The sequence below is a fragment of the Neoarius graeffei genome, chromosome 9, assembly GCF_027579695.1.
Source record: "Neoarius graeffei isolate fNeoGra1 chromosome 9, fNeoGra1.pri, whole genome shotgun sequence".
In the NCBI taxonomy this organism is placed as follows: domain Eukaryota; kingdom Metazoa; phylum Chordata; class Actinopteri; order Siluriformes; family Ariidae; genus Neoarius; species Neoarius graeffei.
Genome location: NC_083577.1, coordinates 1,523,665 through 1,538,385, shown reverse-complemented (window position 1 = coordinate 1,538,385; position 14,721 = coordinate 1,523,665). Strand labels below are relative to the sequence as shown.

Below are 14,721 nucleotides of genomic sequence, written 5' to 3'. Positions count from 1 at the left end.
GTTGCTAGTTAGCTACATTTACCTCAGATCATGCTAATGTTACCTCAGTGAACATAGCAACGGAAAGTTACATAGCAACGGAAAGTTACATAGCAACAGTCACTGAGCTGCAGTTCATCCCGGGTTTGGAGAGAATCCCGTTTATTTACTGAATAAAGCTGTAACAGTGCTGTTCAGCGGCGGGTCCCGGTTCGGTCCGGTCCGGTCCGGTGCTCCGGGGGAGGCTGCGGGCTGAGCGCCACAGGAAACACCCTGAGGAACCGGAAGCGTGAGTGCGCGCGCGTTGGCCAGTGCAGGAAGTGCGCGCGCTTTAAAGCATGCTTCCCGGTGCGCGCGTGCAGCAGTAGTGAGAGTGCAGTGCGGGAGGATGTCCGGTCTGCGCGTGTGTCTGTGCGCCCTGCTGTGGCCCTGCCTGGCGGCCCTGCACTCAGGTACGCACACTGCGCTGCGCTCGGGTCACTCAGGTAGGGACACTGCGCTGCGCTCGGGTTCGGGGCACTCAGGTAGGGACACTGCGCTCGCGCTCGGGTTACTCAGGTAGGGACACTGCGCTGCGCCGCGCTGGGGTTCGGGCTCGGGTCACTCAACACACCAGCGGGGAAGGGCGTTTGTTTGTTTGTTTGTTTGTTTGTTTGTTTGTTCGGTCGCTGCTTTCTCCGCGGTCCTGTGCGCTGTTGCGGGAGGAGGAGGAGGAGGTGCTCTCCTGAAGCCGGCGTGTGTGAGCTGAGACCCCTGTGCAGGAGCTCCTGAGCCCGGCTCCGGCTCTCTGACTCCTCGCCTGTTATTATAAAGTGATTTGCGGTTATTCAGGGAGTTTAATATCAGTTTGTTTGTGTGCTGATGATGTTGTGTGCTGATGATGTTGTGTGCTGATGATGTGTGCTGATGAAGCTGTGTGGTGATGATGGCTGTTTATAACTGCTTTATAAGAATGCTTTCCAACACCCATAATATACTGTAACTATTGTAATGATCTTTAGAAAGTAATTATATTATAAACATCTTCATAACTATCACTAAAGTAATTATTATAAAAACTCTTGAACCATCACTCCTGTAAATTTTATTTATGCAGTTAGAAGAGTACTGAATGATAAGCTAATGAAGTTATTAAGCTGATCTAAGTTGATTAAGGTGTTGTGGTCGGGATAACTCCTGTTATAGTTCTAACACACTTCACTGTTATTATTATAAAGGGTCGGTATGCTATAAAGCTTCTTCGTTGCTGTAAATTTAAGACGTGTTTTATAGTTGTGAACTTGAGTTTTAAAATCAGACTCAGTCTGTTTTACCCTGCGGGGACAGGGTGTGAGGGGACGGGGTGTGGGGGGACGGGGTGTGGGGGGACGGGGTGTGGGGGGACGGGGTGTGGGGGGACGGGGTGTGAGGGGACGGGGTGTGAGGGGACGGGGTGTGAGGGTGAAGTGAGTGGAGTTTCAGTTTGTGGACTGCGTGAGGATACAGTCTGAAGTTCAGAGCTACATTTGAGTAGTAATTGTGCAGTTAGTACACTGTCAACTATACTTCCTGTTACTTATTGTTACTTATTTTATATAGCATTATCACAAAATGTTGCAGGAGTATTACTATCTATCACACACACACACACACACACACACACACACACACACACACATATGATAACCATGATACAAATCTCTATCTGTCACTCGTGATGAAATCGATGAATTGTTTAAATAAATTTGGGGACTTTTTGTTTGTGAATGTGTCAGTATAATAAAAAGAAAATCACACGTTGGCTTGAAGATATAAAGTTTATCTTCTCATGTTGAAAAACTTGCATTTTTCATACAAATCCATCACGGATGATAATAGTGTGCAAAGAGTCATCAAGGGAAACGCTGCATACACTGAAGAATCTAAAATATCAAACTTTTTTTTTTAAATACTTTTTGTAGAAAATAGTCAAAGTGCAGAAACTCCATGACTGAGTTGGTGTGAAAGAGCCAGAAAGTTAAAGTTCCACTGAGTGCCAACATCAGCACTGGAGTTTGTATTTTCTGAGTTCAGTGTCCAACAGGTTGTAAGTAAGGCCTCTATAAAATATACCCCTTTCGGGGTTCGTTGGGTATTTAGCCAACACCCACAACCGTGGAAACAATATCCAACATCCAGAGGACTGCATTTTCTCTTTCCTGTTGTATTTCATCTGCTTTTGGAAACTGCTGCTCTCCAGTTTCATAAACTATCAGTTATACAGTGCTTCAGTGCTTCAGACTCTCTGGACCAACTCTCGGGCCGTGTTTAGCCATCTGTGTGTGTTTTGTCATGCTCCACATCTGTATGATATTAGTCTTACTTTCATTTTTTTCTTTTTATGATGATGATGATGATGATGACATGCAGTGACCATGGAGTGAGTGTAAGTGTGATTATGTCACCACAGTAATCACTCCGGAGCAGGGCTCAGTTTTATCCTGGAGTCTTCGAGAAACTCATCCTGGGACTCGACTTCCTGATTAAACTGCAGCCAGATCAGTAGAAATGGTGTCTATTCTACTGTCTGTATAATGGTGTATAATCATGTAATTGTTGATAGATGGAGTGCAGTGCCTATTTTGGGTGCACTATAGATCCCAGAGACCAAACCGGAAAGTGAATCATGGGCACTAATCAGGGAGAGCACGATAAAGCACTATAAAGTTCCACTCGTGCTCATTTATAATTTCAGTTCCTTCGTTACTCAGTATTTTCTGGCATCTGTTACAAAACCTCTGACTATAAAAATAGCAGAATGTGGCAGCAGGTTTTAACTGGCTTTTGTGGAAGAATAAGAGACGGGAGTAAATAAATCCTGGCTTTGACTTGTGAAATGTGATCATAAGTGATTTACGTGTCGGCTAATTGGCATGGGACAATAGAGGATCAACTTATTTTAAGCAATTTTTTTTTTTTGCTATAACCTGTTTCTTTGTGTGCTTAGATTTAGAAATTAGAAATATTAAACCAATTTGATTCATCCACTTCAATATTAATGCTCTATTGTGAAATCGGGCGAGTCGGCACAGCATGACACACCGCCATGAACTCTTCATTTTCACTTGAAGAGACTCATTTCCTCTGAAAGTCAGAAGAAGATTCGTTTCCATGTCAAGCACCGTTGGAGCCTGTTACGAATAAAACATGTTAATATGCTCTGAACCTTTGACAATCAGTCTGTACAGGATTCAGAGCTATCACTGACGGGAGCCAAGCCAACACGATTGGGCGTGTTCTCTGGGTGGGAGGGGCATACTGTCACTTTCCTTTGTCAATCAGTGATGCAAGGCAGTCGCGGGTATCTGTGAGCTCCAGGGGATTACGGAGAAATCGAGATAAAGGTGTCTGATGGCTGAGTGAAGAACTGCGAGGGGGGGTCTGGGCGATAGAAGTGCAATTCACTGCTTATGAACATTAATCACAATGCATGAACATTTTATTATACAGTGTATTAAAACTCGACATTTGATATAGCTACTCCACTCTATTTCCACATCTAGCTACAGTGGTGCTTGAAAGTTTGTGAACCCTTTAGAATTTTCTATATTTCTGCATAAACATCATCAGATTTTCACACAAGTCCTAAAAGTAGATAAAGAGAACCCAGTTAAACAAATGAGACAAAAATATTATACTTGGTCATTTATTTATTGAGGAAAATGATCCAATATTACATATCTGTGAGTGGCAAAAGTATGTGACCCTCTAGGATTAGCAGTTAATTTGAAGGTGAAATTAGAGTCAGGTCTTTTCAATCAATGGGATGACAATCAGGTGTGAGTGGGCACCCTGTTTTATTTAAAGAACAGGGATCTATCAAAGCCTGATCTTCACAACACATGTTTGTGGAAGTGTATCATGGCACGAACAAAGGAGATTTCTGAGGACCTCAGAAAAAGCGTTGTTGATGCTCATCAGGCTGGAAAAGGTTACAAAACCATCTCCAAAGAGTTTGGACTCCACCAATCCACAGACAGACAGATTGTGGGCAAATGGAGGAAACTCAAGACCATTGTTACCCTCCCCAGGAGTGGTCGACCAACAAAGATCACTCCAAGAGCAAGGCGTGTCATAGTCGGCGAGGTCACAAAGGACCCCAGGGTAATTTCTAAGCAACTGAAGGCCTCGCTCACATTGTTCATGAGTCCACCATCAGGACTAACACTGAACAACAATGGTGTGCATGGCAGAGTTACAAGGAGAAAGCCACTGCTCTCCAAAAAGAACATTGCTGCTCGTCTGCAGTTTGCTAAAGATCACATGGACAAGCCAGAAGGCTACTGGAAAAATATTTTGTGGATGGATGAGACCAAAATAGAACTTTTTGGTTTAAATGAGAAGCGTTATGTTTGGAGAAAGGAAAACACTGCATTCCAGCATTAGAACCTTATCCCATCTGTGAAACATGGTGGTGGTAGTATCATGGTTTGGGCCTGTTTTGCTGCATCTGGGCCAGGACGGCTTGCCATCATTGATGGAACAATGAATTCTGAATTATACCAGCGAATTCTAAAGGAAAATGTCAGGACATCTGTCCATGAACTGAATCTCAAGAGAAGGTGGGTCATGCAGCAAGACAACGACCCTAAGGACACAAGTCGTTCTACCAAAGAATGGTTAGAGAAGAATAAAGTGAATGTTTTGGAATGGCCAAGTCAAAGTCCTGACCTTAATCCAATGGAAATGTTGTGGAAGGACCTGAAGCGAGCAGGTCATGTGAGGAAACCCACCAACATCCCAGAGTTGAAGCTGTTCTGTACGGAGGAATGGGCTAAAATTCCTCCAAGCCGGTGTGCAGGACTGATCAACAGTTACCGCAAACGTTTAGTTGCAGTTATTGCTGCACAAGGGGATCACACCAGATACTGAAAGCAAAGTTTCACATACTTTTGCCTCTCACAGATATGTAATATTGGATCATTTTCCTCAATAAATAAATGACGAGTATAATATTTTTGTCTCATTTGTTTAACTGGGTTCTCTTTATCTACTTTTAGGACTTGTGTGAAAATCTGATGATGTTTTAGGTCATATTTATGCAGAAATATAGAAAACTCTAAAGGGTTCACAAACTTTCAAGCACCACTGTATACTGAAGTTTCCCACAGGCATTTAACACACTACATTTGGCCTGCTGGTTCAGTAGATCTTTTATAAACCCTCCGATAATGAAGGGATTAGAACCTTAATTTCAGCATTATTGGGCTTTTCAGCACGACTAACCCTTTCCTGTATCTGTACCCTGCAGGGGAGATTTGTGTTATGGTTTGTGTTAAGTACGTTGCCGTTAGCTGCGGCTCGTGTGGATCATGAAAGGAAAGCATGGAGGGGCTGATAGCGCACTGGCCTTCCTGAGTGTTGACACTTTTCCAGACAGTGGACTTTTACCAGCTCGCTGGTCCGACAAGTCCTCAGTGTACATTTATATCTTAGAAATGACTGAGTAAGCTGCAGCGTGCTCGACCTGGTGCAGGAGAAACAAACTCAAGTAACATCAAGTGCATTCACTTTTACAAATCTACACTCCCCGGCCACTTTAATAGGAACGTGTTGTTGATTGTAAGATCCCTGTTCTTGGCTGCAGGAGTGGAACCCAATGTGTTCTTCTGCTGTTTCATGCTGAGATGCTTTTCTGCTCACCACGGTTGTAAAGAGTGATTTATGAGTTACTATATCCTTCCTGGCAGTGCAAGCCAAGAATAAAGAAAAAATAAATAGCTGGATTTCCATTGCAGTTTTGCACACTATGCAAACAGTATTTAAAAACAATTGTGACAAAATACACAACTGGGAATCATCTGTGCTTCCTTCCGTTAAGTGATGTTATGCGATTATAGCTGCGTTTTCTCCTCTCGTGATAGCGCTGTTTTTTCAGAAAGGTAGCATTTCTATTTGCTCATCATGTCATGCATGTGACTCAAATGCAAAAAAAAAAAGTGTTCCTATTTCAAGTTTGCAAAATTATTGAATCATCTGAAAGACCATCTCATGTGAGTGTATAAACTTTTTTTTTGCGATATTTGAATTTTTTCCCCCCGAAATTCACATTTTCATTACTGTTTTTTGGGGTTTTTAAAATTATTTATTTTACTAATCCCCCACTAGCCAAAAGGCCCGAAGGGGGATTGTGTCATGGCAAGGTCAAGTCAACTTTATTTTTTATGGCGCTTTTAACAATAGACATTATCTCAAAGCAGCTTTACAGAATTTGAATTACTTTAAACATGAGCTAATTTTATCCCTAATCTATCCCCGGGCAATGTCCGTCCGTCCGTCCGTCCTGGGAAGGGTGCTCACCTTCTGAAATCAACTCCTCTCACAATTTTTGCAGGAATTTCACCAAACTTGACATGACTTTGTTATATGTCAGTAATATGCATATTGCAATTTCCTTCAGTTCAGTTTTATTTTACCAGAGTTATGGCCGAGTTGCCAGACCTGAAGGCAAATTTTTTTCTTATCAAAATTCTGTTTCTCTCATTTTATTAAATATCAGAATGCATGTTTGTTCGCTATTTTGCTGCTGCTATAGCAAGTTCTGAGTGTTTGAAATATGCTCTGTAATATATCAGTCCATATGTCAAAGCAATGGCCGTAAACGAGATTCGTTGAGACCTGTGCGAGACATCGTAGGATGGAAGTAGAACGTACAGCAGAAATCAAAGTCACCAACATTTGCCAGCGCGCGCGCCCGCTTTCGAATGCTGACGTAATCAAGCCGGAAGTTTTGCTTGTTTTGATAGCAATCAGGAAAGTTTGAAAAAATTCGGCAGTAATCGTCATTTAAACTCGTTTTTGTGCAATATTTTGTTTGGAAAACAGTTTTCAAAATGGCAGCACTGACACCTGGCTGACGCTTCACGCTTCGAAGTCTTTTGAACTTCTGGTACAAAAATGTGAATGTCGGTGACTTGTGGGAGAACACTCGGAGCCTAATCTAGGGCGCGTAATACGCGATAATGTGTGTTTTTTATCTGTCTATCGCACATCCACTTTTTGGGCGCGAGAGTGATATCGCGTATCTATTCATTTTGTCGCGCATTTATAAGTAGAGCGTGTAGTCGCGTTTTACTGAATCTTGTGCGTATCAATTTGTCAGCACCAGCTAGCAAGCACTGCGGTCAATACAGCGTTGTTTACACACCAATCGGAAAATATCGGAAAGGACCGAAGTGTTCCGAATGGTTTATTTAGCGGGTAAAACAGTTTTGTGAACTATTATATCATTGGTCACTGAACCGGAAGACAGTGTATCTCAACCAATCGTATGAAGTGTCTTAAAAATACCCAAAAGCACATGGCATATCGCTCTGTCTCATCCTAACATAATGTCAAAACGCGTGGTCACGTTGAACGACCTTTGTACGAAAAAAGGAAACAAAACGAAGACACAGAAGTGACAGATACTAATCCAGCCGACATTACACAACCCGATACAAGTACTACCGATGAACCAACCAAGAAGAAAACGAAATATGAAACCGAAGTCGACGATGTTACCACCGAAGTGACAGTCCAGGCAGATACGAGTTTGATAACGGTATTATAGAAGTTTTACATAGATATTATGAAATAGATTTAATCTGTTCTTGTATAATGGTAGGTACTGTAACATTACTGTAAATAATAGGAGATTATCATGATAATATACTGTTTAGGAAGTCTGAATTTTGGGATTATCTCTAGTCATCTATGTCAAAAACTAGTTTAAAGATAAGTTCTACATGAATGCTAGTTTTTTTGTTTGTTGTTTTTTTGGGAGTAATTTGTTTAATTCAGTTTAGTATTATGTTATTAATCATATTCAAATAGTAAAGGTGCTTAGTTGATATATAAGACATATATAAGTTTGTGTATAAATATGATCTTGGAGTAATTATATGACGGTGTGAAGACATACTAAGTCATTTGATTCTGACTGATAATGGGTTTTGAAGTTTGAATTTGATATTATTTTCCTAATGCCAATATACAATTAGTTTGATAATGTTTGGTATTATGCAAGTTTTATTTAAAAATATTATGAAATATATTTAATCTGTTCTTGTGTAATTGTAGGTACTGTAAGACTGTAAATGATAGAGATTATGTACTTTTTAGGAAGTCTGAATTTTGAGATTATCTCCAGTCATTTATGTCAAAATCTAGTTTAAACATCGGTAGATTGTTTAACATTTTTCACTTTCATGAAAGGTGGTCTGAACAAAACAAATCTGATAGCATTTTTCAATATTTGATAGTGATTTTATTTTATTCAGAAAGTCAGATTTTTCATCTTATTATTAATTAATAGTGGCAAGACTACACGGATTTTAGACTTAACTATATCAAATGATGTAATATTAACCTCGTCATATTTGAAATACAATATTATACTACTGGCGGCCAAATTGGTAAAAATAGGCTAGTCACATGATTTATAGTAAAACAGTAACCCAGTCATATAACAGAAAACTAGTCATATTTGTAAGGTTTTGCAGTATATAATTCTTCATATAGTTTTTGATCTAAAATCTTTACAGTTTTAAAGTTCAGATCTGATCATAATGTTTGTGCAATACTATAAACTGTGGATAAGTGTTTGCTGATATGGTTTTCATATCACTGTATTAAAGGATGTGTATAGTGCCATAATTATGATATTATATAGATTAACATCTGATATGAATGTTTGTTACATGTATTTAGTTTTATTAATAAAACTGTTCTGTTTATAGATGTACTCTTGAAAATATCTACCAATGTATTACTTATTTTTCTGTCCCCGCTAACTGGAACAAATGAGGGATATTTTTACCCATGTTAATATTTTCTGTCCCCTGTTTCTACAGCTAGTGAGGGATCTGTCCCCTATTTTCAAATTCCTAGATTAGGCTCCGACACTGCGTAGCGTGGACTGCCCTGCACCGTATTGATTAATCAGACCGCTGTGGGACAGCTGTGAATCCCAAGCTGATACTCATTCAGAGAAAACGGCTGCGTCGTAAACCACATGCTGTGCACTCAGCAGTACGCCTCAGTAGTGTGTAATATAATGCCGCTTTTCCACCACAAACGCGGCTGAGTTGGGCTGAGCCGTGCTGTGCTGAGTTGGGCTGAGCGGGGCTGTTGGAGTTGCATTTCGACTACAACCGTGCTGAACCGTGCTGGCTGGAAGTGGGTGGACACATTGGGTGGAGTTAGCGAAAGTGGGTGGACGTCAGGTTATGTCGTTAGGTGGCGCAAACAGTGACATCAGTGACCTTTTAAGCGGTAGTCTCACGACCCGAATAGTAAACAATAAACATGGAGGACATGGAGTCGTTAGTGTTGCTGGTCTTGGTGCTGTGGCTTGTTGTCACCGACAACGCCAACAGATACTGGCAAGAGCGTATAGATGAGGCGAGGCGCATAAGGCTTCAGAAATTCTCGTAATTCGTAATTCTTCTTCTTCCGGGTTTGCGGTGTTTACAGATCCCAGCGCACTCGCGGGGGGTGTGGGCATGTGAGGACACTCCTCCTCACCAATCAGTGCACAGGGGAGTGTCTGCTCACGCCCCCAGCCTCACTCGGCTCGCTTTGGCTCGCTTCAGCCCCACTCCAAAACCGTGCGAGTTTTAGGGGCTAAGCAGGGCTGAAGCGAGCCGAGTCGTGCTGGTTTTTGGTAGTCGAAACGCGAGCCGTGTCGGGCTGAAGTGAGCTGAAAAAGGGTAGTGGAAAAGGGCCATAACACTGTTAGTTAGTTTGGCTCATGGACCAAGCCTTTGTGGCTCTGAGGAGAGTCATCTTTTTTACGATTCCTCAGTGTAAGATAAGATTACAAGATTTCACAACTGAGTACCAGGTGAAGGTGCAAAACCACTCGGTTGCTGTGTGGACTTGTGTCTACACAGTACATGACCTGGAGCTACGGTATGTAGCGAACTTTAGCTAGCTATCGAAACTAGCATGTAAAGAACAAAGTTATCTCCTCTGGTCGCTTCCGATGTGCGTATTTTAATTTCCTGAGTCATTATTAACGGTGTTATCATATTGGATACTTGTAAAAGCAGGCTTGAGTGTAGGTGTGTAGAGGTGAATGTAGGGAAGGTTGGTGTGTGTCGCTCTGTTGCACATGGTCGAATCTCCAAGCTTTGCAAGACCCATCATGCAGTGTTTTGAAGACCAGACTTGCAGCAGTTACTTCATTTCGATCGAGGAGTTGAGGAATGGAGTCGAGTTGAGACAGGCACGGGCACTATTTCTTTGTTTGCTCTTGGGCTTGGCAAAGACATCAAGATCAGATTTCAGCGCTGTACTGATCATAAATCCAGGCTTAGCCACGTCTGTGACTCAGTCAGCGAGCGTTGTGTTTAAACAGTTCCTGTGCTGAATGGCGTTACGAGCTGATGAGAGGAAAGGTTATGTTGTATTATGTACAGTTATCAACAAAGTTTATCATCGTATCACTATGATCAAGGGTGTGTTCTTTATTCCAGTCCAAACAAGTTGAATGAAGAATTAGGAGTGAAAGGATGGCAAATAGTCAGGTTATCATCATAATTAGCTTCAGCTTTATTCTCTATAGCTGTGTGCTGAAGTATAAGCTGCGTAAACATCTGCACAGATGATCTGCCGTTAAATCAGTGTTCGGCCTGGCGAAGAATTCCTCACACCATGACGCTTGGCCTGGAGATTTTTGAAGGACAGTGCTGTCAGGAGGCGTGTCTGTGCTAATCCGTGATATCACCTGGCCTCGTGTGTGTCCTGGTGGAGCTGCTTGGACAGTCATTCTTTTATTAATACGATCTTCACCTCGCTGTGAAGTTCAGGACTATTTCTTTGTCAGTGCAGTAAGTCTGTAATGTTATCGCTCTCACATAGTCCTGGTTTTTTTAGTTTAGTTTAGTTTTTTTTTGTTTTGCGCGCTCATCTGGCCGTACACCAGGCTGGATGATCTTATGTGATCACGCGACGTCCATCTGTCATCCGTCCACAATTTACAAAAATCGCTACTCCTCCCACAGGAGTGATCGGATTTCAAACTCACACACAACAGCAGTGGCCGGTGTGAGCTCCAGCCTTGCTGAGGCTGTTATTTTCATTTCCCACAATTTTCATCCTAATTTATTCATGGCCAATTCCCACCCACCAGACCGGTCTCCCCACCACACGACAGCTCCCGGCCCGGCAGGGCAAAGGCCATCACATTCTTCCTCCGAGGCGCGTGACGCTAGCCGACAGCATCTTTCCAAACTGCTGCTTATGCAACGTTAGCGGGCAGCGTAACGCACTCGGAGGAAAGCGCTATCCGCCCACTTCCATACGCATGACCTCACAGATGCCCATGATCATGTCGTTAGCTATCGTTGCTGTAAGTGCCAGAGGAGAAAGAGTATGCCACCCCTCCCTCCCTCCCTCCCTGAGAGCACAGGCTAGTACTGCTCTCTTGAGCTCCGAGCCATGGATGGCTGTGGCATCATCGGGATTCTAACTAATAACCAGACTCGTCATTCTAACATCATAACGTTGAATTTAACAGCATGGCCATCTTCATATTCAGCAGATTGTAAAATAGCACTTTATCCAGCGCATCCTATTGCTTTCCATTCTGTTCTTATTTGATCTTTGTGCTCCAGTACTTGGTCATGTGTACGACTACGAGATGTGAAATGGTTCATTTAATGCACTTTTCCTGTAAAGAAATTGTGCCCAAAGAATTTGGTATTAACTTGTTCCTACCTGCATGTAACTCAAGTCTAAATCCAGCCCTGTCTGGGGTCTTCATTCAAACCAGCGTCTCCTGTAGGACAACCGGACGGAGGTTTATTTAACAGTTATTCCATGAAATCGAGTCGTATATGAGCCGTTATCCGATGAGGCGCGTAGCACTGAGTTATCTATAATCCATGTACGACGAGATTGAGTGGAATAACTGTTTTATTCTATCTACATTCACTGGATTTTGAGAAACGGAGCCTTTTTTAATTTTAATTTTTTTGCAAATTCGATAACTAAAAACTTTATACAAAACGTCCAACAAAATCATTTCCGCTTAGAATGTAAACAAACCGGTGAAATGACAGGAGCAACTTGTGAAAAATGTGATGATGATAATTCTTGAAAAATTAAAAAGATACATGTTCTTACCATCAAATACTTTTATTCCACTTTTTTTGTATTTTTTGGGGGTTTTATTTTCGAGTAGAGTTTTTATTTCCTCCTCGGTTGGTTCGGCAACATGCTCTGCCATTTTGTTTTTCTTCTTTTTCTTCTTCTTTAGGGTTTTTTTTTGTCAGTTGGCAAACCAACTTAAAGGCGTATTACTGCCACCGACTGGACTGGAGTGAGGAACAGGCGATACTGGGGGGAAAAATAAACAAACCAAAAAAAAAAAAAACATTCTTTTAACCATTTCTGTTCCTCTTAAATACTTGATGGCAAAGCCCCCATTTTGTTTTTCTCTACTCACGGTATATGAGCTGATATCCTAGTAGTAGAGTAACCAATCAGAACGCGTGATTGCTCATATCCAGTGAATGTGGATAGAATAAACTCCCATACATTTTTAGGAGTATTTTTTTATGCGTGTGTGGTGTTGGTGGTGGGAGGGGCTCAACTTCTTATTTTATGGCTTTCAAGAAATGAATGAATAAACGGATCTCATGAGGTCAGCTATGTTGATTTGTTCGTTGCCTTTAAACTAAGAAAATGAACACATTTCTCTTTAATAATTAAAGACAGACCCAGTGTTGACTGAAGGAAAGCTGTGTGAATTTGTATTTGATGATTATTACCGTTATAATTAGCACCCCATCACCCCCCCCCCCCCCCCTTTAATAGGGACTTTAGCATGAGCAGTTAATCGACACTGAGGGACAACATGGAACAGCTGGAACACGAGGACACTCTGAACTTTCCTTACGCAACCTAATAGATCTGTGATGGGACTGACAAACCATATTGGCTCTGTAATATATTTTATTCCGCTCAAAAAAAAAAAACTCCCAACCATCCAGCATCTGTTCCTGTTATGATTAAATGCCAAATGATTATTTCACACAGCTCCTTTAGTTCTTGCGAGGCATTCAGCTGGAACAACAAACTATTCAGGCTATTCATATTGGGCAGAAAAAAAATCCATATTGATTGCGTAATTTAGTGAAGAAAAGTGTCCGAGCCATAATTCAGCATGATTTCCTGAGAGAACGTCTCTGTCCAGAGCACTGCTTGGATGAGCACATCCTCTGTGCTGACATTTCTCCATGAGCAGTAATCGGGTCTTCGCGGTCAATATCGACTCTCACACTTTACCGTACATTTCCCCTGAAATCTCACTGCAGTTGTTAATGTGCTGGGTTATGTTCTTCTCTCACTGCATGTTGGAATGTTCTTTCTTGGCTTGGTTTCTGTTATCAGGTTTTATTTTAACCAGTGAAGTTGTGGTTTGTTGTTGAAAGTTAATTTTTAGTTTCACTCAGTAGCAGGAGGTGTTGTAGTCCAGACCACCGAGACCGAGTCATGACTGAGACCAAGATTCTGAGGGTCGAGACCAGGGCAGGACGAGACTGAGTCAAGACCAGAACCAGACGGGTGTGTGTGAAGGGGTGGGGGAGGGGTAACAGCTGTAAACATTAACGAAAATTTCAAATTAGCAATGAATCACATCATTGGTCACATTTGAAGCAGGAAATTTTACATCCAATCACAGTATCTTCTTCTTTTGGCTGCTTGTACCCCCATACATTAGGGGTCGCCACAGTAGATCTGTTCTACATGTTTGATTTGGTGTAGGTTTTACACCAGATGTCCTTCCTGACGCAACCCTCCCCAATCTGTCCAGGTTTGGGGTCGGCGCTAGATATGCACTGTCTTGTACAACCCCAGTGGCTGGGTATTTTACCTAACCGCATGTCTTTGGACTGTGGGGGAAACCGGCGCACCCGGAGGAAACCCACACTGACACGGGAAGAACATGCAAACTCCACACAGAAAGGCCCTCGTCGGTCACAAGGTTCAAACCCAGAACCTTCTTGCTGTGAGGTGACGGTGCTAACTTCTACACCACCGTGCCGCCCCTATTCAATCACAGTAATGATGTCAACACATAAATCAGACAGTGCACAGGCAGTTTAGTGAAATCCCCACAGTTGTGGTCTTGACCGGTCTTGAAATAAAATCCAGGGTCCTTGATGTCCAAGACCAAGATGAGGCCCGAGTAAAAATGTGGTCCATTTGGAGACGAGACCGAGACCTTCAAAAAGTGACCAGCCTCGAGTGCTACAACATGAGCAGCAGGGTTATATTTACTTTAGTTCACCTGTCACGTCCAGTAGAGGAGGCACCCAGTGAAGGTGTGTTGTTTCTGCTCTGTCAAAGCCAATTTGTGGGTCAGTCCCAGTGAAAGAGGTGTGGCCAGTCTAGCTGTCAGTCTCAGTGAAGGACATGTGGCTTCTATACCCATCAGTCCACGTGATGGAGGTGTGGCTTTTCTGAATGCCCATTACAAGGAAGGAGGCATGGCTTCTGTACCTGTCAGTCCCAGTGAAAGAGGTGTGGCCTCTGTGTCTTCCAGTCTCCGTGAGGGAGGTATAGCCTCTGAAAAACTTTTTTACCCATTTGAAATCAAACATTTTTCTTTTATACATCAGTTTACTGTTCACAAAGCATCATTATTAAAGGACTGATACACCACGACTCTACAGGCCTCAACATCCTCTGCGTAATTACAGTTACAACTGTACCATGTTGTGTGTGTCGACC

At 42.2% G+C, this 14,721-nt stretch overlaps 1 protein-coding gene across 2 annotated transcripts in view; it reads left to right on the top strand.

Annotated features, from left to right (window-relative positions):
- The first annotated feature begins 309 nt into the window (after positions 1–309).
- tfpia (tissue factor pathway inhibitor a) overlaps positions 310–14,721 on the top strand; it is a 79,350-nt gene continuing 64,938 nt past the window's right edge. Inside the window, exon 1 of one of the 2 annotated variants that reach the window (XM_060928935.1) lies at positions 310–464. In XM_060928935.1, the coding sequence (XP_060784918.1) occupies positions 368–464 (97 nt within the window). In that variant the 5' untranslated portion in view covers positions 310–367. The remainder of the gene's footprint in view (positions 465–14,721) is intronic. The other variant, XM_060928936.1, reaches the window with a different exon arrangement.